The sequence below is a fragment of the Ctenopharyngodon idella genome, chromosome 15 (genome assembly GCF_019924925.1).
Source record: "Ctenopharyngodon idella isolate HZGC_01 chromosome 15, HZGC01, whole genome shotgun sequence".
Lineage (NCBI taxonomy): Eukaryota > Metazoa > Chordata > Actinopteri > Cypriniformes > Xenocyprididae > Ctenopharyngodon > Ctenopharyngodon idella.
The window spans coordinates 12,266,557-12,290,406 of record NC_067234.1 but is presented as its reverse complement, the minus strand read 5'-3'; the positions used below and the strand labels follow the sequence as shown (position 1 = coordinate 12,290,406).

The window sequence follows — 23,850 nt, the reverse complement described above, 5'->3', positions numbered from 1 at the left end:
GTGGTGCTAGAATGGTTTAAAAACATTTGCATGAATAAGACCGTGATCATATAATGTAACGCTAGCCAAATTAAGATGGAAAAAACAAATGCTGTGTTAATTGCGTTGAATAATTTTGACAGCACTAGTGAAAAAAAAAAAAATGCACCAATTGAAAGTATAGACGCTTGCATGAATCCAAAAATATACATCAAAACATATTTTCAAACAATTTACACAAATTAATTCTGCTTGTGTTTCATGAATGAGGTCTATTGTGAGTACAGGTCAACATGAAAGTTGAACTAAAAATGAACAGTTGTATTTTTATTAACTAACATCAACAAGGATTAATACAAACTGTAATGTTAGTTCGTGTTAATTAATGGTCCTTTTTGTAGTGTTATCTTGTAGCTATTTTTACTTTCTTACCAATTAAGATCTAAATCTAGAGGTGCTGATGTTTTCTTTTTTGTGTGTGTGTGTGTGGTCTCCAGAATTCGAACCTATGAACATGAGGCCATGTGGGATAAGGCTTTGGTTGCATATGACCTTCACTCCAACCTCCCAGAGGTCACGCGACAGATTGGCATAGTAGAGGTACGTTTGACCTGTTAGTGCTGATGCTTCTGTAAAATTGCGATCTCTGGTCAACAGCGGTTAGTGTGTGTCTTTCTCAGGGTCTGCAGAACTTTGGCTTGTGTAGTATTCTAAGCACGTATCTTCACGGTCTGGAGAGAGAGGGGGTGGAGTGGAGTCCTGAACTCCGAGAGCTACGCTTTCAGGCAGCCTGGAGAAGCACACAGTGGGACTGTGACCTGCCTGAGAGGTGAGTGTTTGGATCAACATGGAATGGAATTAGAATCATTATTTACTCTCAACCGTAGTGAAGGTTTTTTCAGTCATACTTGGTTTTTAAAGATTTTTTTACCCTCTCTCTTTTATTCAGAAATGAGAAGCTGAAGCCTGGCATCAACGAGTCCTTGTTCATTGCCCTCCAAGCTTTGAGAGATAGAGAATTGTCCCTATTTGAGCAAACGCTCAACTATGCCAGGTAACCAGTTTACTCTGTGTTAAGACCCCTTTCACACCAAGGACGATGAGTATAAATAATCTAAGAATATCATACAACCAAGATATTTTTTCATCCATGTTTTAAATTTATAGTTCTGTTGTGCAGCATCTCATTCGACAACAAAAAATAAAAATTCAGTGTTTTGTTGTAAATTAATTGTTATATTTTCCTTAGATTATATTTTAGAAGCTGGATTACATTGTTAAAGGGGTCATAAATTGAGAAATCAACTTTTCCTTGAGCTTTTGATATGTAAGAGATCATCATACTATAAGAATATCCTGTAAGTAGTCAGAACTGAAAATTTCCTTGTTAGTCCAAAAACGACTCGAATGGAATGACTTGTCCTGGAATGTTCCTATTTATGATGTAAAAGAGAGGTGAAAGACCACCTGTGCAGAAGATCAACGCCTACTTCACGTTCACCATTGCAACTTTAGCCCCGCCCCCTGGCATTAGTGAGATGAGAAAGAGGGAAGAGCACAAGATCACTCACTGGACTAAAAATAACATCTTCCAAAGGATCCTACTGCTAGGAATGTGGTTATTTTATTTATTTTCAACAATGTGAATGTCTCAGTTAAGCATTATTTATTTTTTATGCGGTTATATTTCACTGTGGATTCTTTGGAAAATCAGTTGCAATTTTGGAGCAGGCTTTGCAAACAGATGTGTTCTTTGCTAAAAACAGGGTAGGAAAATTGCCTTTTATTTGTAAATTATGACCATTTTAAATTTTAATGAACCCCTGGAAACATTATAAAACAATAAAACAACGTAGTTAATGACCCCTTTAAAATTTATATAAATTTGTATTAAGTCATAAAACACATAATCCCAAAAAATAAAATGGAAAACACAGGATTTAGGTAAAATAAAATGGATTTCATGGGGCCCTAAATTAAAAGGTTGTTACTCTGTGGAGTTTAATTGTGAACAAACAAGTTTACATGTTTACATTCATTCTCAAGGTCTAACAAATATTATCCCCCATTAATGGTAATTAATATTGTGATAAACATTGATATCGAATGAAAACAAAATCATGCATAACAGTATCCAAGTGTTTGGTTGAAAGAATAGATTGTAGTTTAGACGATTTCTTTAACTGAAAAAGAGATGTTTTCATATGATGATCAAAGTTCTTCACATAACAATGCATATTACTTGACAATAGTCCATAACTTTCAACTTTTCAATCCAACTGGCTTTAAAATACTTGAGCATTTAAAGTGGCAGAAAGGAAAACTGCAGCACACTCTTATAATAAACAGAATGGTATTGTGCGTTGGTGTGGATGCTAATGTAGTTATCGTTATAGATATCTTTATAGTTATCTTTCTTGGTGTAAATGATAATTTACACTGGGAAAATGGGGTGATGTTTTTGTTTTTGTGGATGTTTGTTGTCCTCACTTCATGACTTGAGTAACAATTACAAATATACATCCTGTCCATGAGGAATGATCCATCTGAAATGTATGTGTTTGCATGTTCTGTCAGAGGTCACGAGGTCGAGGAGTTGTGTCGTGGTAGTCTGGAGGCCGTGTCTTCACTCTATCCTGCTCTCTGTAACCTGCAGAGGATCAGTGAACTGCGGGGTGTCGAGGAGCTTTTCTCGAGGTCAGATTCCACTCTCATGTTAGAATCATAAAAGCAAAAGCAGCTCTATTTCTCAATTATCATATAAAATCTTGAAACATTATTTTTTCTTAAGGGATTTAAGAACTTAAGAGTATAATATTCATCGATTCTAAATGTTATTGTAAATGTTTCTATGTCTGTATCAAGTCAAGGTCAAGTTTGTGCTGTTTAGCATAGCCTCTGTATGTATAGATCAGGGGTGGCGAACATCGCTCCTGGAGAGCCACAGTCCTGCAGAGTTTTGCTTCAACCCTAATCAAACACACCTGAGCAAGCTAATCAAAGTCTGAAGGGTTACTAGAAAGCTAAGCAGGGCAGTTTTTATCAGGGTTGGAGAGGAACTCTGCAGGACTGTGGCTCTCCAGGACCGGAGTTCACCACCTCTGGTATAGATGGTACTCAACCAGAATGTGTTTTTTGCCGCAGCGGGTACTGCTGTGGTTGTGGCGTGAAATGCATTTCTTCTCTTGACTGCTAAGTGGCGTTATAACCTTAGATTTTTACATTATGGAGTGAACGTATCACAGCTCTTTTTCACGAGCAGCAATTAACCGTGCGATGTGGAGATTAAAAAAAAAAAAAACTATCAACAAGATTTTAAAAAAACAAAACATTTACATAACCAAATGTAGCTATCAAAAGCCAATGTAAGCATTTGCTGTTTAGAACGAATTCAAATTGAACAGTAAATGTCAAAATTGTTTATAATGCTTTATAATGCAGTACTAATACCACGTATTTAAAAAAATAATTCTTATTATGTATTATGAAATTTTCTCCTTGTAATAAAATAAGAAACTATAGAAATGTCAATTATATAGGCTACACATTTGCATGGGAGTATTAAGAGTCCTAGCATAGTTTTCTAATAGGCTACATGAATTAGGCTTTGCATGGTAGCCTACACAGCAGGAGACTCCTAGGCGGATCCGCATTCAAGTCACATTCGTTTTGGCACCGCCCAGAGGATCAGCTCCGCCTCCGGGCGGCGCCACAAATTCTACTGTCAATCAGCGGAACCTGAGCGGACCCATGTCGAATCCGCGGATGCGCACGCGCCTTTACTGTAACGGTTGTATCAATTTGCGGGTCCCAGACGGACCCGCCGCAGAGGTAAGGTTTTAATCGCGGATGCGGAGCGGATGCAGCGCGGAGCCACGGCGGGTCCGCAATCCGCCTTCGTTGCAGATCCGTCACTGCGCGCAAGTGGACGCCGATACGGGTCCGTTCGCGGAATACTTTTGCTGTGTGGGAGTATTAAGAGAACTACTAAGAGTGGTAAGAATATACAATTCGGCCCTACAATATACGCCGCGGCCGTGCTTCAGGTGATCCGAGTTCGAGTCCCGGCTCAAGGTTTAGGCATCTCGCACCAATATGATAGTTATATTTGTCACAAATAAAAACATTTGAAATGTACATTTGATTCAAAACACTTTTCGAAGCTTTATTCATTGTTTGCATTAGGGCTGCAACAATAAATCGATGCTTTGCGATTCATGGATTGATTATGAGATTTTTCAATACATTGCGATTCTCGAATAGATTCTGAGCTTAGTTTTTAACAGCAGATGGCACTCTAAGCTAATTTTTAACCGCATGCTCAAACACTCATGAAGAAGAGCACCCATGCATTCGGCTGAGTCTGAGAATGTATTTGCACCTCAGAATGCTTTTATGATTCGAAATTAATGCAAACAGCCCACTGCAAACACCCAAGTTCAAGTGGTGTGTGTAAGGAATTGGAAGCAAGCAGAATACGGCTGTTTCTAAAGCACGCAGTGCCATCTGCTGTTAAAAACTAAGCTCAGAATCGATTCGAGAGAGAATCGCGATGGATTCGGGAAATCTCAGAATCGATCCAGAATCATTTCTAGATTTGCAATGCATAGATTTATTTTCCCAGCCCAAGTTTGCATAGAGTTTAGTATTAATTCTCTGTACGATTTTATGTAAAATGAGGAATAAAGAATCTTAATCTTATTCCTGCGACATTTTAAATTTGTATTGCCAAAAAAATTGCAGCGTTGTTGTGTACAATTTAAAAAAAAATGCAAAATGAAAATAGTACAAAGCAACATAAATTAAGAACGGAAGGTTTTCTCTGCCTTTCTGGATCTCCTTCAGTCTCTCTCATGTAGGTAATGAAATTAAACCTTTCAGAGAAGAAACACTTCATAATAATACTGTATATGCTGCTGCATGTCATCCACACCAATTACAAAAACTAACTGTAACAAATTATTTGAGTGCCTTGTTGAATTCACTTTACAATAAAAACGAGGTTAATCACAAATAAAAGAGCTCTGCTCCCCTGCTCCACTCAACAATTCATGTTTAGGTAATGCCAGTTGTTGACAATCATCATACACTGCTCAGACATTGTAAAACCAATTGAAACGCTTGGATTGAACACTTCAATGGATTAAACATCAATTCATCGTCTCTGTTTTTATTTTTTAGATTGTAGATCCAGACACAAGAAATTAGTGTAAATGACTGTATGACTGGATATTAATATATAGTATGTTTCTGTTCTTGCCAGGCCTGTAACTGACTCCAGCCTCAATGAAGTCTACAGGAAGTGGCAACAGCACTCTGATCTCTTAACCGACAGTGATTTCAGTCTGGTAGAGCCGGTCTTAGCCTTGCGTTCCTCCATACAGGAAACATTGATTTCCTCAGAGACAGACCCAGACAGGAAGAACTACCTGATTTCTGCCTATTCCTCCCACCTGATGGAGCTGTGCAAACTGGCTCGTTCTGCAGGCAACACACAGGTCCGTCCATGACTGTATGTAAATTAGCCAGATTTTGGCTATGTGTCATTGGTGTGGTGCATTATATTAACATAAGAACATGTTTAACAACCAGAAAGTGTCCAAGACATTTTGTCGTCAAGTCAAATGAATTTGTATAACATTTTTCACAATACACATTGTGTATGAAGTTCGCTACTCCTGTCTCGTGTGCTTTATTGTTTTATAACACCTGACAGATACCACAGGTAGTGATCAAAATCTCCTTTAAATCTCCTTTTCAAAGTAACTTGACGCTACAAATAATGACTGTAGCAATTCACCCTTTGCCGGAAGATTGATTGACAGGCGACCTGACCAATTTTAACACCTAATCCACCATTTTGTCCAACAAACAAACCAGATGGGAGAGTTAGTAGATTGACGTCAGTGGACTTGAATTTGAAACATGGTGTGTGTACTGACGTCTTTCTGTGACAACATACCTTCTGATGTTCATTTATGTTTATTTCGTAAAATAGCATGATTCACATGCGGCTTGAACTGAGGCGCTACAGCGATCTGTTAAGATATATTAAAAAGCCACAAAGAGGTATTTATTATTTGAATTTCTTAAAAATAAATGACAAAATTTGAAAGCTGAGAAGTAACCTGCTTTGTCTTGTCAGTGTCCTCTTTGTCCTGTGATGTATTTTTCACAGCGTGAGAACATGATGTGTGGCATTAGAGTGCTATGGCTTGTCAGATGTAGCAACAGTAACTAAGGGGGCGGGTCTTTGCGAATGGTCGATTGCATTGTTACGCCAGGTGTAGGTGCCGACAAATGACGTTAATAAAATGTATTTGCCATTGAATCATTCATTCAAGAGATTTGTTCAAAAACGCTGATTCATCTAGTAATAAAACAAGTGAAGTCCTTATCGTAATTTTGAACAATAAGTCTTTTGCTTCATATTTTATAACCTAACAAACTTTTTTGTGAAATATTTTTGCTTGAAAAGTAAATAAAATAAAATGCCTCTTTTTATGGTATTTTGTTATGTAATGCAAAGGCATTTTTTGCATATGTTGTTCTAGCTGGCAGAGCGAGCTGCTTTCCACATGAAGCAGCATAGCCTGGTAAGTGGTGGCGGCGGCGGCAGCAGCTCATGGGCCTGGCAGCTGGAGGAGGCACAGGTGTTCTGGGTGAAGAAGGAACACGGGCTGGCTCTGGGACTGCTCAAACAGATGATCCAAAAACTAGAGGATCTGGTGAGTTGAAATGTGGTTATGGTGGCATCTATAGTCCATTTCACAGGTGTAGATAATGCCAAGTACTCGCATATCTGCTGAATAACACAGAACGTCTTTGTGTGAGCAGGTGTGTGTGAACCCTGCTGTGGTGCCGGTGTATTCTGAGTGTTTGAGACTGTGTGGAAGCTGGCTGGCTGAATCCTGTCTGGAGAGCCCTGCTATCATACTGGAGAAATATCTGGAGAGGGTAAAGCCATCATATATTCTGCAAGGCATGATGGGAAATTAAAGGAATTCAGTGACACATAAGTAGTCCTATATATATATATATATATATATATATAAGTAGTACAATACAACAATGGAAAAATACAACAATAAAGTAGGAGAGAGCAAGTTAATAGTACAAAATACGGCAAAAATCACACACAAATCCAGAATAGCATTTAAGGAAGAGTTTATTGGGGAGTCGTGTCACTTTAACGTGCATTTGGGAACAACATGCACTACCATCTTTACATACTTGTAACGAAAAGCACTTATCAACAAAAGAGAAGCTTTAAGGGCCCCCTGTGGTTTTCTGTCAAAATAAAAGTTTGATGGTTTAAAATGATTAGTATAGTTTTTATTATTATATTATGTTTCTTAAATACTTGATTTTTTTTCTTTGTTTTGCAGTGAAATATTACAGTAGTAATATTTTTGTTTTTATTCAGTAGTTTTTATATTTTTATTTAGTAATAATAATAATAAAATAAATTATTATTATTATAATTATTGCCATATTATTAAATAACCACAAAATTTTAGCTTGATTGTGCAGCCCTACAAACAAGCACAGCAAACCTGGATTTTTTTTATTTTTTTATTATCACACTTTATTGCAATTTCTATCAGAAAAATCTAAATTCCTTTTTTCACCCAAATCGTGTAGCACTATATCAAATTGCCATGGTCATACCATGGTACCATAACCTTTGTGTTTGGGTTAATGATGTGTTGTTGTTGGATAGGCTGTGGAGGTCATTGAGGACCACTGTGGTGGTTCAGACGCTAAACTACAGAGCCAGAAGACCCAGGCTTTCTTTTCGCTTGCCCGTTTTTCTGATGCACAGTACCAAAGCATCGAAAACTACATGAAGTCATCTGAGTTTGAGAACAAGCATGCTCTACTGGAGAAGGCCAAGGAGGAAGTTGACCTTATGCGGGAGAGGAAGGTCGGCAACAACAGGTCAGCATGAAAATCTTTTTTAGAAATTATTTTGCTCACCAGTTACAGATATACAAAGTGTTAAACATGTCTTTTATTCATGTGCAGATACACAGTGAAAGTTCAGAGAGAACTAGAGCTGGACGTCAAGGCTTTGGCTAACCTACAGGCGGACCGCAACCGCTTCCTCCTCAAGGCTGTGGAGAACTACATTCAGTGCCTGGAGCTGGGAGAAGAACATGACACCTGGGTCTTCAGACTGGCGTCCCTCTGGCTGGAGAATGCTGATGTCAAAGCCGTGAATGACATGATGAAGGTATAATGACATCTCCCTAAAGTACAATGTACTGCATCATTCCATAAAAAATAAGAATGGAGGTGGGTTGAGATGAAAGTCTCTAAATAGGGTCTAGAATCTACAGATTCTGTGTTGCAATTTGTGTTCATGTTTTTATTAGAGTGGTGTAAAGAAAATCCCGTCATATAAGTTCCTGCCCCTGATGTACCAGTTAGCTGCTCGAATGGGCACTAAAGTGTCCAGCTCTGTGACACAGGACGTGGGTTTTCATAATGTTCTAAACGAGGTAACGTTCAGCTACTCCTTTATATTCTGAATTTTAACCTCATGAGTGAAATCTACCATAGACTCACAACTAAAAAATGTTCTGTCATCAGCTGATCTGTCAGTCATCCCTTGACCACCCCCACCACACTCTCTTCATCATCTTGGCACTGGTCAACGCCAACAAGGATGAGAGTTTCTCTCGCAGTCGTGCATCCAAGAGCAGTGCCCGCCAGCCTTCGCCTCTGGACTTGGTATAAAACCCATAAGATCTCATTAATCTAGTCATGAAATAAATAGAAATTAAAGTATTAGTTCTAACAAAAATAAAATAACACACTGTACATTTAAATTCAAAATCCAAGAACTTGATTTTTTTTCCTGATATTTATATATACATTATGCATTTTATCATTTATTCCTAGTGCATACATTTATAATAGTCTTTTACATTTTTGGCAGCATTGGCTAAACATTTGTTATGAGAAGACATTTTTGCACTGCTCTAGGAGGTTTTCATGTCTGGTGATAATGTTTAAATCAGTGGTTCTCAACTGGCTTGGCATTTGACCCACATTTTCCCATGGCCCTGACCCAAATTCTTAGGAATTTGAATCAAGTATTTATTTTTCAAAAATAGTTGACACACACACAAGTACTGCCCCACTTTGCTTGAAGGGTTAGTTCACCCAAAAATGAAAATTGTCTTCATTTACTCAACCTCATGTTGTTTCAAACCCATAAGACTTTCGTTCATCTTTAGAACACAAATAAAGATATTTTTATCTCCCTCCATTGACAGCTACGCAAATAACACTTTGACACTTCAAAAAGTTTATAAAGATTGTAAAACTAATCCATATGTATTGAGCGGTTTAGTCCAAATTTTCTGAAGAGACTTGATCACTTTATATGATGAACAGATTGAATTTAGGCTTTTACTCAAATATAAACATTGATCAGTGAACATAAACAGAAGCTCAACATAAACTGCTTGATTCATGAGAACAAACCTCTTGCTGAAGCTCAAACGTGCTACGTAACACACGAGAATGAATCTCTTTGGTTCTTGTTGAAGCTCAAATGTGCTGCGTCACACAAGAATGAACCTCATTGGTTCTTGCTGAAGCTCGAACGTGCTGCGTAACACGAGAATGAACCTCACTGGTTCTTTGAGAAGCTCAAACATGCTGCGTAACACAAGAATGAACCCCACTGGTTCTTGCGGAAGCTCAAACGTGCTGCGTAACATGAGAAAGAACCTCATTGGTTCTTGCTGAAGTTCAAACGTGTTGCGTAACACACGAGAATGAACCTCATTGGTTCTGGCAGAAGCTCAAACATGCTGCGTAACATGAGAATGAACCTCATTGGTTCTTGCTGAAGCTCAAACGTGCTGCGTACCACGAGAATGAACCTCATTGGTTCTTTGAGAAGCTCAAACGGGCTGCGTAACACGAGAATGAACCTCATTGGTTCTTACTGAAGCTCAAACGTGTTGCGTAACACATGAGAATGAACCTCATTGGTTCTTGCAGAAGCTCAAACATGCTGTGTAACATGAGAATGAACCTCATTGGTTCTTGCTGAAGCTCAAACGTGCTGCGTAACACGAGAATGAACCTCATTGGTTCTTGCTGAAGTTCAAACATGTTGCGTAACACACGAGAATGAACCTCATTGGTTCTTGCAGAAGCTCAAACATGCTGCGCAACATGAGAATAAACCTCATTGGTTCTTGCTGAAGTTCAAACGTGTTGCGTAACACACGAGAATGAACCTCATTGGTTCTTGCTGAAGCTCAAACATGCTGCGTAACACGAGAATGAACCTCACTGGTTCTTACTGAAGCTCAAACGTGCTACGTAACACACGAGAATGAATCTCTTTGGTTCTTGTTGAAGCTCAAACATGCTGCGTAACACGAGAATGAACCTCATTGGTTCTTGCTGAAGTTCAAATGTGTTGCGTAACACACGAGAATGAACCTCATTGGTTCTTGCTGAAGTTCAAACATGTTGTGTAACACACAAGAATGAACCTCACTGGTTCTTTGAGAAGCTCAAATGTGCTGTCTAACACAAGAATGAACCTCATTGGTTCTTACTGAAGCTCAAACATGCTGCGTAACATGAGAATGAACCTCATTGGTTCTTACTGAAGCTCAAACATGCTGCGTAACATGAGAATGAACCTCATTGGTTCTTGCTGAAGTTCAAACATGTTGTGTAACGCACGAGAATGAACCTCACTGGTTCGTCAAGTGAACATGCTTGAGCTTCAGTTTACCAGAACTGATGTGTGATTAGATGAATGTTTATATGTGAGTAAAAGCCTAAATTCAATCTGTTCATCATGTAAAGCAATCATGTTTCTTCAGAAAATTTGGACTAAACCGTCTCATTATGAACTTCAAAGTGAAACGTCAAAGTGGTAGTTGCTTCGCTGTCAATGGAGGGACAGAAAGCTCTCAAATTTCATTAAAAATATCTTCATTTGTGTTCCGAAGATGAAAGAAAGTCTTATAGGGTTGGAACGGGTGATCACAGTATAACGTTTGACAAGACAGGAAAATTTGTCTTTCTTAAGAAACAGCTTTCATGCATGTCAATCAAAATAAAAGTCTTGCATCAGTATAACTTTTGGAATTATGTTTGTTGTTGTTGTTTCTGTGACTACACACTCCGCGACCCACTCAAAACGATCTTATGACCCACCAGTTGAGAATCAATGGTCTAAATACTCTGTAGAAATCTGAAACTTCTGTCCTGACTAACCTTTTTGTTACTAAATGATAAACCTTCATTAAATGTGTTGTTCTGTAGGAACGGGCTGAGGTCGCTCGTAACGTCATTGACGTGGTTCGTAAAAGGAGAGCCAAGATGGTCAAAGACATTGAGACACTTTGCAATGCCTACATCACTTTGGCATACATGGACGCCAGTCGCCATAAAACTGAAAAGAGTGAGTAAAAGTCAACCATCTGATAAGATTCATTTCCTGTCTGTTCCCATCATCAAACTACAAACTAAACTTATCAAACTAACTATCCTCTACTGAGTGATAACTTAAAGGATTAGTTCATCAAAATTTTAACCTCTATGTGAATATTCTGGCCACTCTTATTCAATCACAGTATTATGAAGAGTCAATATTGTTACCCACCCTGACATTTATATGTTTTATTTTATGTTTTAAAATCCCCCGAGAACACACAACAAAGGGGGTGAGGTCATGTTGGGCTGCTTTAGAGAAGAGAAAGAGTTGTTGTAGTAGAGTGTTGTTGTCATGCCGTCATTTTACACCGGACTGCTTCACAAACGAGGTTCAATTCAACGCTGGATTTACTCAAAAGATTAACATGATGGCACATGCTAGTCGATGAGTTGAATCAACTCCACAGCAACTACATACATTCATCCACTAACCATTCAGAAACGTCCAGTTTCATTCTAAAAGTTGTAGCTTCTTCCTGAGTCTCTCCATCAGTGTCCGACTCCGGTTTGAACAATGTAAGGCTGAACACCGTTACTGACAATCCTCATTTTGGCTGCGTGAGATTCTCCAGCTTTGTTGTTGTCGAGCAACCGAAGCATAAGCTGTTAAAGCTCTGCCCTCTTCTGGAAAGGGGGCCGGGAGCAGCAGCTCATTTGCATTTAAAGGGACACACACAAAAACTGTGTTTTTGCTCACACCCAAATAGGGGCAAATTTGACAAGCTGTAATGATCTGTGGGGTATTTTGAGCTGAAACTTCACAGACACATTCTGGGGACACCAGAGACTTATATTACATCTTGTGAAAAAGGCATTATAAGTACCCTTTAAGATCCATTTTTCACCCACAAAATCTGTAATACCTGTACTTTTGAGTCATTTTGGATAAATGACTAATTAGTAGTTGTTTAATTAGCAATATTATTTTGTGGTGCAGTAACACTACAGTATTGTGCTTTGGCATGTAAGCTGTTAAAGTCGGCATGAAATGAAAGTTGTGCTAGTTTTTTTTTCCCTAAAAAAATGCTTCTCAAACAAGAAATGCTTCTCAAACAAGAACAAATGTAGGGCGGGACTTGATTTTGTCCATGGGTAATTGATTGGATGGTTGTGGTTTGCTATTGGTGGAGCTCATGCGAGTGACAGGTTGCCCCGCCCTCGTGCCAGTAAACACATCATCAGAGCAGAGATGTTGATGAGGGAGGGGAAGTTATTTTGATTATAGATAACGAGGCACGTGAATTAAAAAAATGTGCATGGATAAATAAATAAATTTATTAAAAAAATATTGCAATATTCCATTAAAAACAAGAATTTTTCATGGTGACTTTAAGGCGAGTGGTACTTGTAGAGTTAGAGTCAAAAAGGTCAATGTTAAAAATGTTATATACTGACTGCAGACTGTTTATTGTTAAATATGATTGTCTTTTCTGTGCAGAAGCCATAACTATTCCACCGGAGCAACCCATCATGCACATCAAAGACCTCAATGATGTCATCATTCCCACCATGGACATCAAGGTGACAAATGTCACTGAAAGAGAATCTGTTTTCTTTTTTGTCAGAGAGGCCTGTGCTCTGTGTGATGTGGTTACTTGAGTTTGTTATTGTGGGCATTTCTTTCAGGTGGATCCATCAGGCAGATATGAAGACCTTGTGACTGTCAAGTCATTCAAACCTTACTTTCACCTTGCTGGAGGCGTCAACCTACCCAAAATAATTGACTGTGTGGGTTCAGACGGCAAGAGCAGGAGACAGCTAGTCAAGGTCTGGTTATCAAATAACATGCCTTCACCTCTTTTTTTGTAATATAAATTCTAAAACTACATCCAGTAAAATAAAGCTGATTTCTTATTTCTCTTAGTTTTTTGTTTTGTGTTTTTTCTGCTGCTTCTTTTTTTAAGTATTTGGACTCTGAGACCCCTGGAAAATCCCTTTTTCGCTTGTGTTAGATACAGTGGGGTCAAAATTGGCTCGCACATGTCTTAATCATGGACTTGTTTAAAACTTGTGTAGGTTTGCTCATCAGTCTTTATAATTGAATCTGAAGTGAGATATGTGTCGTGACGCAGGGTCAGGATGATCTGAGGCAGGACGCAGTGATGCAGCAGGTCTTTCATATGTGCTCCACCCTTCTGCAGCGCAATGCCGAAACTCGCAAGAGGAAACTCAACATCCGCCGCTACAAAGTAAAGACACCTTTCATACACTATCCTGATAGCACTATATAACACTTATAAATGTGGATATTTTTCTTATAAAAACCCATCGCTTCACTTCAGAAGGTCTTTATTAAACCTCTGGAGGCGTATGGATTACTTTTATGATGGATGGATGTGTGTTTTTGGGCTTCAGAATCTCTGTTACTATTCAGTCCCATTATAAAGCTTGGAAGAGCCAGAATATTTTTTAATATAATCTGATTGTGTTTGACTGAAAGAATAAAGTCATATACTCCTAGGATGGCTTGAGGGTGAGTAAATTATGGGGTAATTTTCATTTTTGGGTGAACTAACTCTAATGCTGGCAAATGACCATGGTATAAGCGGGATAATCCACGGCTAGCTGTGCATTAAACAATTTGAATACACAATCTAATGCATGACTTTAGCAGTGTTTGTGCTTACTGGGTCAAGTAAAATAGCTTTTAGAGCTATAATGAATATGTAAATGTGACTTTATCAACACTGAGCCATGTGTTTGTACCAGGTGGTGCCGTTTTCCCAGCGCAGTGGTGTTTTGGAGTGGTGTTCTGGTACTGTGCCCATTGGAGAGTTCCTGGTGGACCCTCAGAAGGGGGCACACAAACGCTTCCGGCCACAAGACTGGCCCAACATGACCTGTCGCAAGAAAATGATGGTCCTGGATTTTATTGGCTTATTTCATTTGTCATCCTGATAATTCATTCTTATAGGCATTTTACAATGAATAATCTTATTTAAAAAAAGATTATTTATAAAATATTTTGCTTGTTATGTTCTTGTAATGATGTAGGAGGCTCAAAGGCTGGAATTTGATGGCAAACTTCAGGCTTTCACAGAGGTATGCCAGAAATTCCGTCCAGTATTCCGATACTTTTGCATGGAGCGCTTCCTGGACCCTGCTGTGTGGCTGGAGAGACAGCTAGCATACACTCGCAGTGTGGCCACGTCTTCTATTGGTACACATTCACACAATATCATTATTCTCAAGTTTTCCATTTAACCATAAACTGATTATAGGTGACATGCAGGGTCAGAAATTAAAGGGGGCTTAGGGCAAAATGCCCCCAAAATGAAAAAATGCTCTCCAAAAATTCAAGATAAGGTGCCAAAAAATGCTTCTCTACAATTAAACTAAATCTTTTATGACAGTCGCGGTTAACGTAAAATGTGAAATTAATGAAAAGTGTCGATTGTGCCATTAAATGTTGCATCAGAGCATTATAACCAATCACACACGTTTCTGTTGAGTTTATGAATGCAGTTGTCAGTCAGAAGACCTAAATTAATCACTGCTGGGGTTTTGTTCGTTGCACATGTTCACTGACTAAATTACACAAATTCTCTCATCATAAACAACAAAGTGCAGATATGATATAAGTCATGGACTGTTACTTGCTCGATTTCTGTATATAATTTATTCCCAGTTTTGTTTTTGATGCTACTAAAGTAACTACTGCAACATCTTGGTTTTCTAATGTGTAAAAAGCAATAAACAAATAATGAAATGTCTGTGTAGCCACAATATGACATGCCATTTCTCCAAACACAAAACATTTCATGTATTTTATTAAGTGACATTAATGTGTAAAGATGGCTTTTGTTGATGTTGATAGTTTTATTGATAACAGTCTATAGTATTCTGATTGATAGTAATTGGTTAAATTTTATGTAGGCCTATTTGATGTAAAAGGCAACACAGATACATTTAATGAGATAATTACAAAGGTAAAAAAAAAAAAAAAAAAATCTCCCTGAAAAACTATTCCGGTGTCAAATATTTCCCCTTAATGGAAAAGTTTCTGAGTCCGGTGACATGTCATTTCTACAGGCATCTGGCCTGTATATGCAAAATACAATATGCATAGAAATGTGAATGATGTGAAAATAGTGATGTGTCTGTGTCTGACAGTGGGTTACATCGTTGGCCTGGGCGATCGGCACATTCAGAACATTCTGATTGATGAACAGACAGCAGAACTGGTCCACATAGACCTTGGTATGTGCACACAGAAAACTAACGCTTCAGAAAGTCTTGGCTCTTTTTGTGTTTTCATTTCACCTTCATCGTCTTTCCTCACAGGTGTTGCGTTTGAGCAGGGGAAAATCTTGCCCACCCCTGAGACAGTTCCGTTCAGACTGTCTCGAGACATTGTGGATGGGATGGGCATCACAGGGGTGGAGGGCGTCTTCCGGAGGTGAGTCTTTAGGAGGTGACACTGGGTGTTTTCATACTTGAGTCATTTAAATCCCCCTGTCGTCAGTAATTTTATCCCTTAAAAATGACATATTTAAACGTTTTTTCCTGTAAAAAAAAAAATTTCTTCATGCCTTAAAATAGCTTGAATGTAATTCTACACCCTTTCCTGATTTAGTATATGCGGATCAATGAATATGCAAATTAGCCCCGCCTCCACTCACTCACACAGCTCAGAGATCCACTCGTTGACGATCACACGTTGATGTGATTGGTTACAAGGTAGTTTGTGACATCAGAAACACCAGCGATTTCAAACCATTTGAGACTGTCTATTTTTCACTGCAGTTTTAAACAGAAAATACTCAGCAATGGTGTTGACTGATGAATTTGCACATGGTTTGTCTTGAAGCATATTAAAAACACAACATAGATATATAAACAACATTAAAAACTTGATTTTCACCACAGGGGACTTTAAAAAAATGTCATATCATATGTCCTATTGTCGCAAGTTTGAGTTTAAACTGTTTTTCGGGCTCAAGAAGATGGATTGGTATTCAGCGGTGTTCTTTGCTAGAGTAACTACATGGCTTCAGTGCAGGTTTTATTCTGGGTAAGAGATTGGAAACCAAAATCAGCTGTGAGCAAAGTGACATATATTTCATGCAATAAAGCTAATCCCTTGTATCTCTTGCTTCAATTTAAGGCAGTTCAAAGTGAAAGCATTTTAGAGATGATATTGCCTGGCTTTTTGCTGCTACATTTTTTTATGAATTCTAACAATGCAGTGTTATGAGAACATGAACGACACCCACGTTGTACAGTTGATGGTCAGTGCTGTATCATCACGAAAAATTAAGCCTTTCCAATGTAAACATAACAAGCGCTAGAAATATATAAAGCACTAGAACACTTGAAAGGGATGTGGGAAGTTCAACATCCGAAGAAGAAGAAAATCCCTAAGTTGAGCTCCCTTTAATGCCTTCCTGTGCTTGAACGGACAAATACACACAAAATTATGTCAAAAATGCTTGTCTCCACGAGTATCCTAGTATACATAGTCAGTTATATCTTCGATTGTGTATTCGTTCTAAACCCTAAAGGGTCCTTCGGGACAAATTTGGCCAAAATCTTTTTTTTTTTTTTAAATAGTTTCCTTAATCTGAGTGGTACAAGACTTGGCTACTTTTCCTAAGTTTGCCACCTGAACACACACACAAAAAATGGACTTGATTTAACAATGTTAAGTGGTTGGAGGGAGAAAAAAAAAAAAAAAACTCCTTAATTGGTTCTTCGTGGACAAAAGTAGGCACCTATAGGAAATGAATGGGAAATACTATAATTCAGAGCAATTTTTTTTATTTGTCCAATAAAAATCAATAAATCCAACACAATGCAGATTATACATACACATAAATGAAGGGGTGTCGGCTATACAACATTCTCAATGTGGCAAACTCTCACACATCCACAAAAGCATTGCAGTGACAGCCTATAACAGAGTGTTTTTTTTATTTTTTTATTTTGTCAAATAAAAAACAGTCACTCACACATACACAAAGGAATTGAGTGAGCCAATATTTGAGCTTTTTTTTTAAACGTCCCAATCAGCCACTGTGCGAAACACACACACACACACACACACACACACACACACACAAACACTCAAACACTCAGAGTCCTACTGCAAGATTTGTTGATGCTTCCAAACAAAACATGTTGTACATTGTTTATGTAAGGAATAATTGACTCTGGGCCGTTGAATTCTTAGAAAAATAATGCACAACCGAGGTAATGCGGCCACGACGCGAAGCATTATTTTCTAATAATTCAACGGCCCGGAGTCAATTATTCCGCTTATACTACGGTTACCACATCTCAAGACACTGTTTCAGTGGTGTATTTCAAGACATTTGTCAGGTTTGAAAGAGAGAGAGAGAGAGCGAGAGAGAGGGCGAGAGAGAGTAAGCACTTTCAGGACACAATAAAACTTATTTTGTGGCAAAAACCATGACAATAATTTGTTGTTTTCATCTTATTGTTTACTATATTTATTTACTTGGTCAGTGTCGTTGTGGGTTTTGTTTCTTTTGCGGTTGCAGGCTGTAAGGACCTATTGAAATAACTGAAATCATTTGGCGAAGTGATATGGAACTGCAATGCGGTCAAGACCTGCCTGGAACTACTTTAGCTGAGCGTTTCCCTGAAAATAATTGCACACCTTAGAACATTAGTCAACCAATCAGATTCGAGCATTCAACAGCCCCGTAGTAGAAGATTATCTGTTTGTTACCATTTACTTTTATTGAGTTATTCTTACCTGTTTGGTACTTTTTTGAGTTATTGAAAACTGAATTAGCTTGTGCTGTTACACATACATACATTGAGCCCATGCATGTGCTAAAGTTGAGTATATGGCCAAGTCAAAAGAGCTCTCACAAAAGCTATAGAGAACAAACTGTTTTATTACATAGAAAGTCTATGGCTACGAGACACTAAAAGTTCCTAGACACACTGCTGGCAGACTTATTCATATGTTTAAAATTTGGGTGTTGAAGAAAAAGTACAATATCATTATGGGGAATAAAATGTTTGATCAGAGCAATTGAGAAACCCTCAATTTACATCCAAAGTCTTGCAAGATAATCTGATGAAAGAAGGAAAAACCATTTCAATTCAGTGTACAAGAAGAACACTAGACATGCATGGCCTTCATGTTGGACATCTTGCCGAATGCCACTCTTGACCAAGAAGAAAATAAAAGGCTGATTTGAGTATGCTAAAATTTTCATTTCAAACATGTAACAGGCCACTGAAATGATTCAAGTGTAAAAACACCAAAATGGGACTCTTGATGTTTTGTGACATTATAATCAAAAAGTATTTTGATTTCTGTGAAAAGAACTGAACAATTATTATTGTTATGTAGATGTTGTGAGAAGACAATGGAAGTTATGAGGAGTTCTCAGGAAGCCCTGTTGACCATTGTGGAGGTAAACAGATTAATTAATATCATCTCATGCCTGACAGGTGTCATTCGTCAGGAAATGAATGTTTGATTTTGTGTGTGTGTGCAGGTGTTGCTGTACGACCCTCTGTTTGATTGGACCATGAACCCTCTGAAGGCCTTCTACCTGCAGCAGCACGACGAGCAGGCGGAGCTCAATGCCACGCTCAACCCCACACCGGGTGGAGACGAGATCGACACCCACCGCAAGGCCAGGTAACACATTCATTTGCTTCTGTTGTCAGCTGTTTTCTCCGAAATAATGAAACATCAGGGCTCCAGACTCTCCAGACATTTTGCAACCTTTTTTCTTGCCGGTGTGAGGTTTTTTTTTTTTTTTTTAGAGTCTCACTGGTGGCACCACCACATTGCTCCATTGATGAGAACCGCCATTTCTGTTGCATATGAGAAACATCAAATGGCAAACAAAACAAAGCTGTGCAGTACAGACAGTTCATCAGCTCGGACCAATATTAGACAGCGCAGCGTGAGCTCAGAACAGGTTTACTCGTGGGCCGATCTCCGTTAATACACAGTGCTGGGAGATCCAGTGAGAACGTGTTTGAATTCGCTGCAGTATTAATAACATCGCTGCAAGATCCATTGAGAAACATTTAAAGGGGAGGTTGATTATGATTTCACTTTTTTAACTTTAGTTAGTGTGTAATGTTGCTGTTTGAGCATAAACAACATCTGCAAAGTTACAACGCTCAAAGTTCAATGTAAAGGAAGATATTTTCTTTTAAAGAATTCTCTGTTTAAGGACTACAACAAACAGCTGGTAGGGACTACAACAAGCTTTTTCCCGGGTTGGTGACATCACTAACCCCAAAATTTACATAAACCCCACCCCCGGGAACACTCAACAAAGGGGGCGAGGCCATGTTGGGCTGCTTTAGAGAAGAGGAAGAGTTGTTGTAGTAGAGTGTTGTTGCCAATCTTTCATTTAAAAGCCATATTTCTAGCATCTGTAAAACCCGAATCTTTAAAAAAAATTAAAAAAAAACACCATGCCGTCATTTTATGCCGGACTGCTTCACAAACAAGGGTCAATTCAATGCTGGATTTGCACAAAAAATTAACATGACGGCACATGCTAGTGGATGAGTTGAATCAACTCCACAGCAACTACATAAATTTATCCACTAACCATTCAGAAACGTCCAGATTCATTCTAAAAGTTGTAACTTCTTCCTGAGTCTCTCCATCAGTGTCCGACTCCGGTTTGAACAATGTAAGGCTGAACACCGTTACTTACAATCCTCATTTTGGCTGCGTGAGATTCTCCAGCTTTGTTGTTGTTGTTAGGTCGCCTTTAAATTCAGCTCAGAATTCTGTTAGTCAGATCAAACAGCTCTGATGTGGAAACCAGGAGAAACATTGTTCCATGAACGAACAAGTTGTAGAAGGATTTCCATTCCACAAATCACCAACATTCACCATGGATTTAATGCAGTAATGCTAACTGTAACCATGGTATTGTGGCAGAAATAGTCAAATGTTTTTATATTATTAATTTCAGGGTTCGTATAACCTTTTGAGAGGGAAATTCAAGACTTTCAAGTGCTTCACAATTTTTCCAGCACTTCAAAGCTGTAAATATTATTTTTAATTTGATGACCAAAAATAAAAAATTTCCCTATAAAAAAGTTTTTTTTATGTGTTACTGTTGTTAATAAAAGTTAGTTTTATCTGCATCTGAACTCAAGCTCAGTGCTTTACTGACAAATGTGCCATGAAATAAACTTCCATGAAATAAACATCAAAGATTATTAGGCACTGCACTTATTAATGCAAAACAATAGTAAGTTTATGATTAAATTACCTTTATGATTAAAAATACCCCCAGATCAGGTGCTGGTGCCACCATCTGTAGAAACTGCTCTCAAATGTTAGTCTGGAGCCCTGAACATACATTGAATTTAAGGCACTGAAACTTGTGTTGAGCATAAACAAATATCCTGAAATAACCTGGGGATTTACTTGGGGGTTAAACAACCTACGTTTGAGACGTAATATCACCGTTACTCTTGAACATGAAGCCCTGTTTTGAATGTGGCAAAAGTATACACTGTGAAACAATACTGTGGGAGAGTCAGTTACAAATACTCATAAACTACACCTCATGAGCTTTGAAACAAAATTAATTTGCTTGTTTTTTTATTAAGTATCATTTTTGATACATCAGGCTTATGGCTCATAGTATGATAGAGGATAATATAGAGCTCAAACTCAAGGAAAAAAACATTTTAACATGATTTAGAGGCCCAAACTGAGCAAAATATTAAATTTGGTGCAGTTGCTGATATTTATATGGCCAAAAATTATGAAATTCTCATCGCTTGTAATGTAAATCAATGAGATCTTTATAACAGTATAACAGACTACTTACTTAAAATACATATAAATATCAATTGTCAAGTCTTATTGAATTAAATGCTTTGTTTTATGATCAAAGCTCTGTAATTTTCATTGTGGATACATATAATGCAATGATGATTGTACAAAAAAGCATTCCTCAAAAGCCTGATATATCATATTTGATACTCACATTTTAACATGATTTTTCTAAACAGTGATGTATGGATAATCAAGTAAACCTAAGTTGCTTCAGTGTTATCCTTACGTTTGCTACTATAAACAAAGATTTCACAGCAAAAAAACTTGCTTTTAATGGTTAAAAAATATGAACTATTAATCAGACGACAGGCTTTATAGGGTTAAAGCAATGTAAACAATATTATTTTGTCATAATTGGGTCTCTTAATTTATGATCTGCCCTATGACAGGATTTGGCTGTAACTGTAGTTACAGTATTTTACCTTTGTATGGCAGTATAGAGTTGGTAAGAGTTGTGATAAGGAAAAACAACATATAAAGTCCACATCCGCTCATCTGAATAAAGGTTTTAAATGAAAACACAGCTTGTGTACACATATATTTCCCCTTGTCCAGTGCGAGGCCATGTTTCTAACAGTCAGGTTTATTTATGTAGTGCTTTTCTGCAGCAAAGATTGCTTCGAAGTGCAGTGATTGTGTGTGGATGTGTTTGTGCAGTGACAGTCAGAGCTTCAATAAAGTGGCGGAGCGGGTGTTACTCCGACTGCAGGAGAAGCTGAAGGGTGTCGAGGAGGGGACGGTGCTCAGCGTGGGGGGGCAGGTAAACCTCCTCATTCAGCAGGCAATGGACCCCAAAAACCTCAGCCGCCTCTTCCCCGGATGGCAGGCCTGGGTCTGATACACATGCTTGTGAGCATTATGATTTATATACCAAAGAAAATCTGCCATACAAAACAATCTAAACAAGCACTTGAACAAATAGCAGGTACGGTGGAAATGTCTTATGACTGTATTCTCATGCGCTTCGTAACATGAAATGTTTATGAACTCTGTCCATCTTTAATACATGTTGCACTATTAGCCTGTATATAATTAAATGAAATGAATATATTTAGCGACGATCATTATAGCCTAATACTTACAGTGAACAGTTGAACAGTCTGATCTGTTTTTGTAATGTTTTGTTAAAAACATATTTCAAACGATAATGCTTCTGCGACAAATTGAAAACAGATTTTCATTCAATATCACCACAAGCTTTGAATTGTATGTTTTAAATATGAATGTTTACTTAATAATAGATAGAGGAATTGAAAAGAAAGAGTAAAATTAAACAACATCCGTTGATGATCAAAGTTCGGTTCATGTAGTAATGTGCACCTTATGTACAGTACAGATATAAATGGTTGATCTTTTCTTGGCCTATTGGAAGCACAATAAATCAAGGTTAAACTGTTTAGTTCTCATTCTGTCTTTCATTTTAGTTTAATTTCAGTTTAATAATGACTAATAGTGTTTTTTGTTTAACATTGTTAAATTACATTTGGTTAAAGTTCACAGGATATAATAAACATTGGACTGCCATAATATCAAATAACTACAGTAGGAATCTTGATCAAGGGTTTTCAAACATGTTTCATAACAACAGTTTTTTCACACAGTATAAATGGGTTGTAATACATTAAAATATCTTTTAATATCTAAGGGAGTCTTTTACATGGGGATCATCAGACTGTAACAAATTAGCTCAAATTATGGGTGAAATTATATATATATATATATATATATATATATATATATATAAAATTAAATCATAATGGATTATGAACAATCATATACATAAATCAACCACAAAGGGAATTATATATATATGGATAATTAACCACAACGGATTATAATTAATTATGCATATATATGATCTAGTATTAGTTCTAGTTTTAGAATTAACTTCAAAAGGAAACAGGTTTTGTCCACCAAAACTTCAGTCTGCTGATCTTTTATCAACTCTAAAAAGGAAATTATTCTTCTGGCCAAGAGGAATAATTCTAAAACTAGGACTAATTCTAGATCTTTTATAGGCTTTGGCCTATGTATTAATTCTCTCTTTTGAACTCTTTTGGTATTACTGTTTCAGAGTTGCATATTATGGTTAACTAAAATCATGTTTGCATGTTTGGTATCGATGGACTCCAACTTTCGTTTCCTGTTTGGTAATTTATGTTACATGTTGCTAACTCTGTGGCACACTAGTATTATAAGAATCTAGAAGGTTCTTCTCTCATGCATCCAATCCAATGTTTTATGCTAATATCTTGCTACAGAACAAAGACGCGTAAAGGTTCCCTCTGAAGGGAAAATTCCTTATTGGCTCATTCACCTTAAGAGGGTGTGGTATCTTCACACTTTAAAATCACTGATCACAAGATCACTGCCCTTCTTTTTACTGAAAAACTCTGATATAATGATGATGCTGAGCTAGAAGACGTCTGAAGACACCCAAGCTTGTGCCAGGCTCCGGCCTAGACCTTCCATTCACCAAAGATCTTCTGAATCCAGCTGGTTTTCTCTCATCAAGACAACATCAGCAAAGATCAACAGGAGCCTCCACAAATTGCATCAGGACAGTTTTAATTCAAATGGGCGAG

The 23,850-nt window shown here is 37.7% G+C and overlaps 1 protein-coding gene across 1 annotated transcript in view; it reads left to right on the top strand.

Annotated features, from left to right (window-relative positions):
• The window catches only part of atm (ATM serine/threonine kinase), a 67,535-nt gene extending 44,874 nt beyond the window's left edge, over positions 1–22,661 (top strand). Inside the window, exons 41-62 of the mRNA XM_051864045.1 lie at positions 477–579; positions 660–808; positions 929–1,033; positions 2,557–2,676; positions 5,243–5,477; positions 6,534–6,707; positions 6,817–6,936; positions 7,703–7,920; positions 8,008–8,215; positions 8,358–8,483; positions 8,575–8,715; positions 11,287–11,425; positions 12,896–12,978; positions 13,084–13,224; positions 13,530–13,646; positions 14,167–14,316; positions 14,452–14,617; positions 15,571–15,657; positions 15,742–15,856; positions 18,788–18,851; positions 18,936–19,081; positions 21,923–22,661. Of these exons, the coding sequence (XP_051720005.1) occupies positions 477–579; positions 660–808; positions 929–1,033; positions 2,557–2,676; positions 5,243–5,477; positions 6,534–6,707; positions 6,817–6,936; positions 7,703–7,920; positions 8,008–8,215; positions 8,358–8,483; positions 8,575–8,715; positions 11,287–11,425; positions 12,896–12,978; positions 13,084–13,224; positions 13,530–13,646; positions 14,167–14,316; positions 14,452–14,617; positions 15,571–15,657; positions 15,742–15,856; positions 18,788–18,851; positions 18,936–19,081; positions 21,923–22,103 (3,088 nt within the window). The 3' untranslated portion in view covers positions 22,104–22,661. The remainder of the gene's footprint in view (positions 1–476; positions 580–659; positions 809–928; positions 1,034–2,556; positions 2,677–5,242; positions 5,478–6,533; positions 6,708–6,816; positions 6,937–7,702; positions 7,921–8,007; positions 8,216–8,357; positions 8,484–8,574; positions 8,716–11,286; positions 11,426–12,895; positions 12,979–13,083; positions 13,225–13,529; positions 13,647–14,166; positions 14,317–14,451; positions 14,618–15,570; positions 15,658–15,741; positions 15,857–18,787; positions 18,852–18,935; positions 19,082–21,922) is intronic.
• The last annotated feature ends 1,189 nt before the right edge of the window (positions 22,662–23,850 follow it).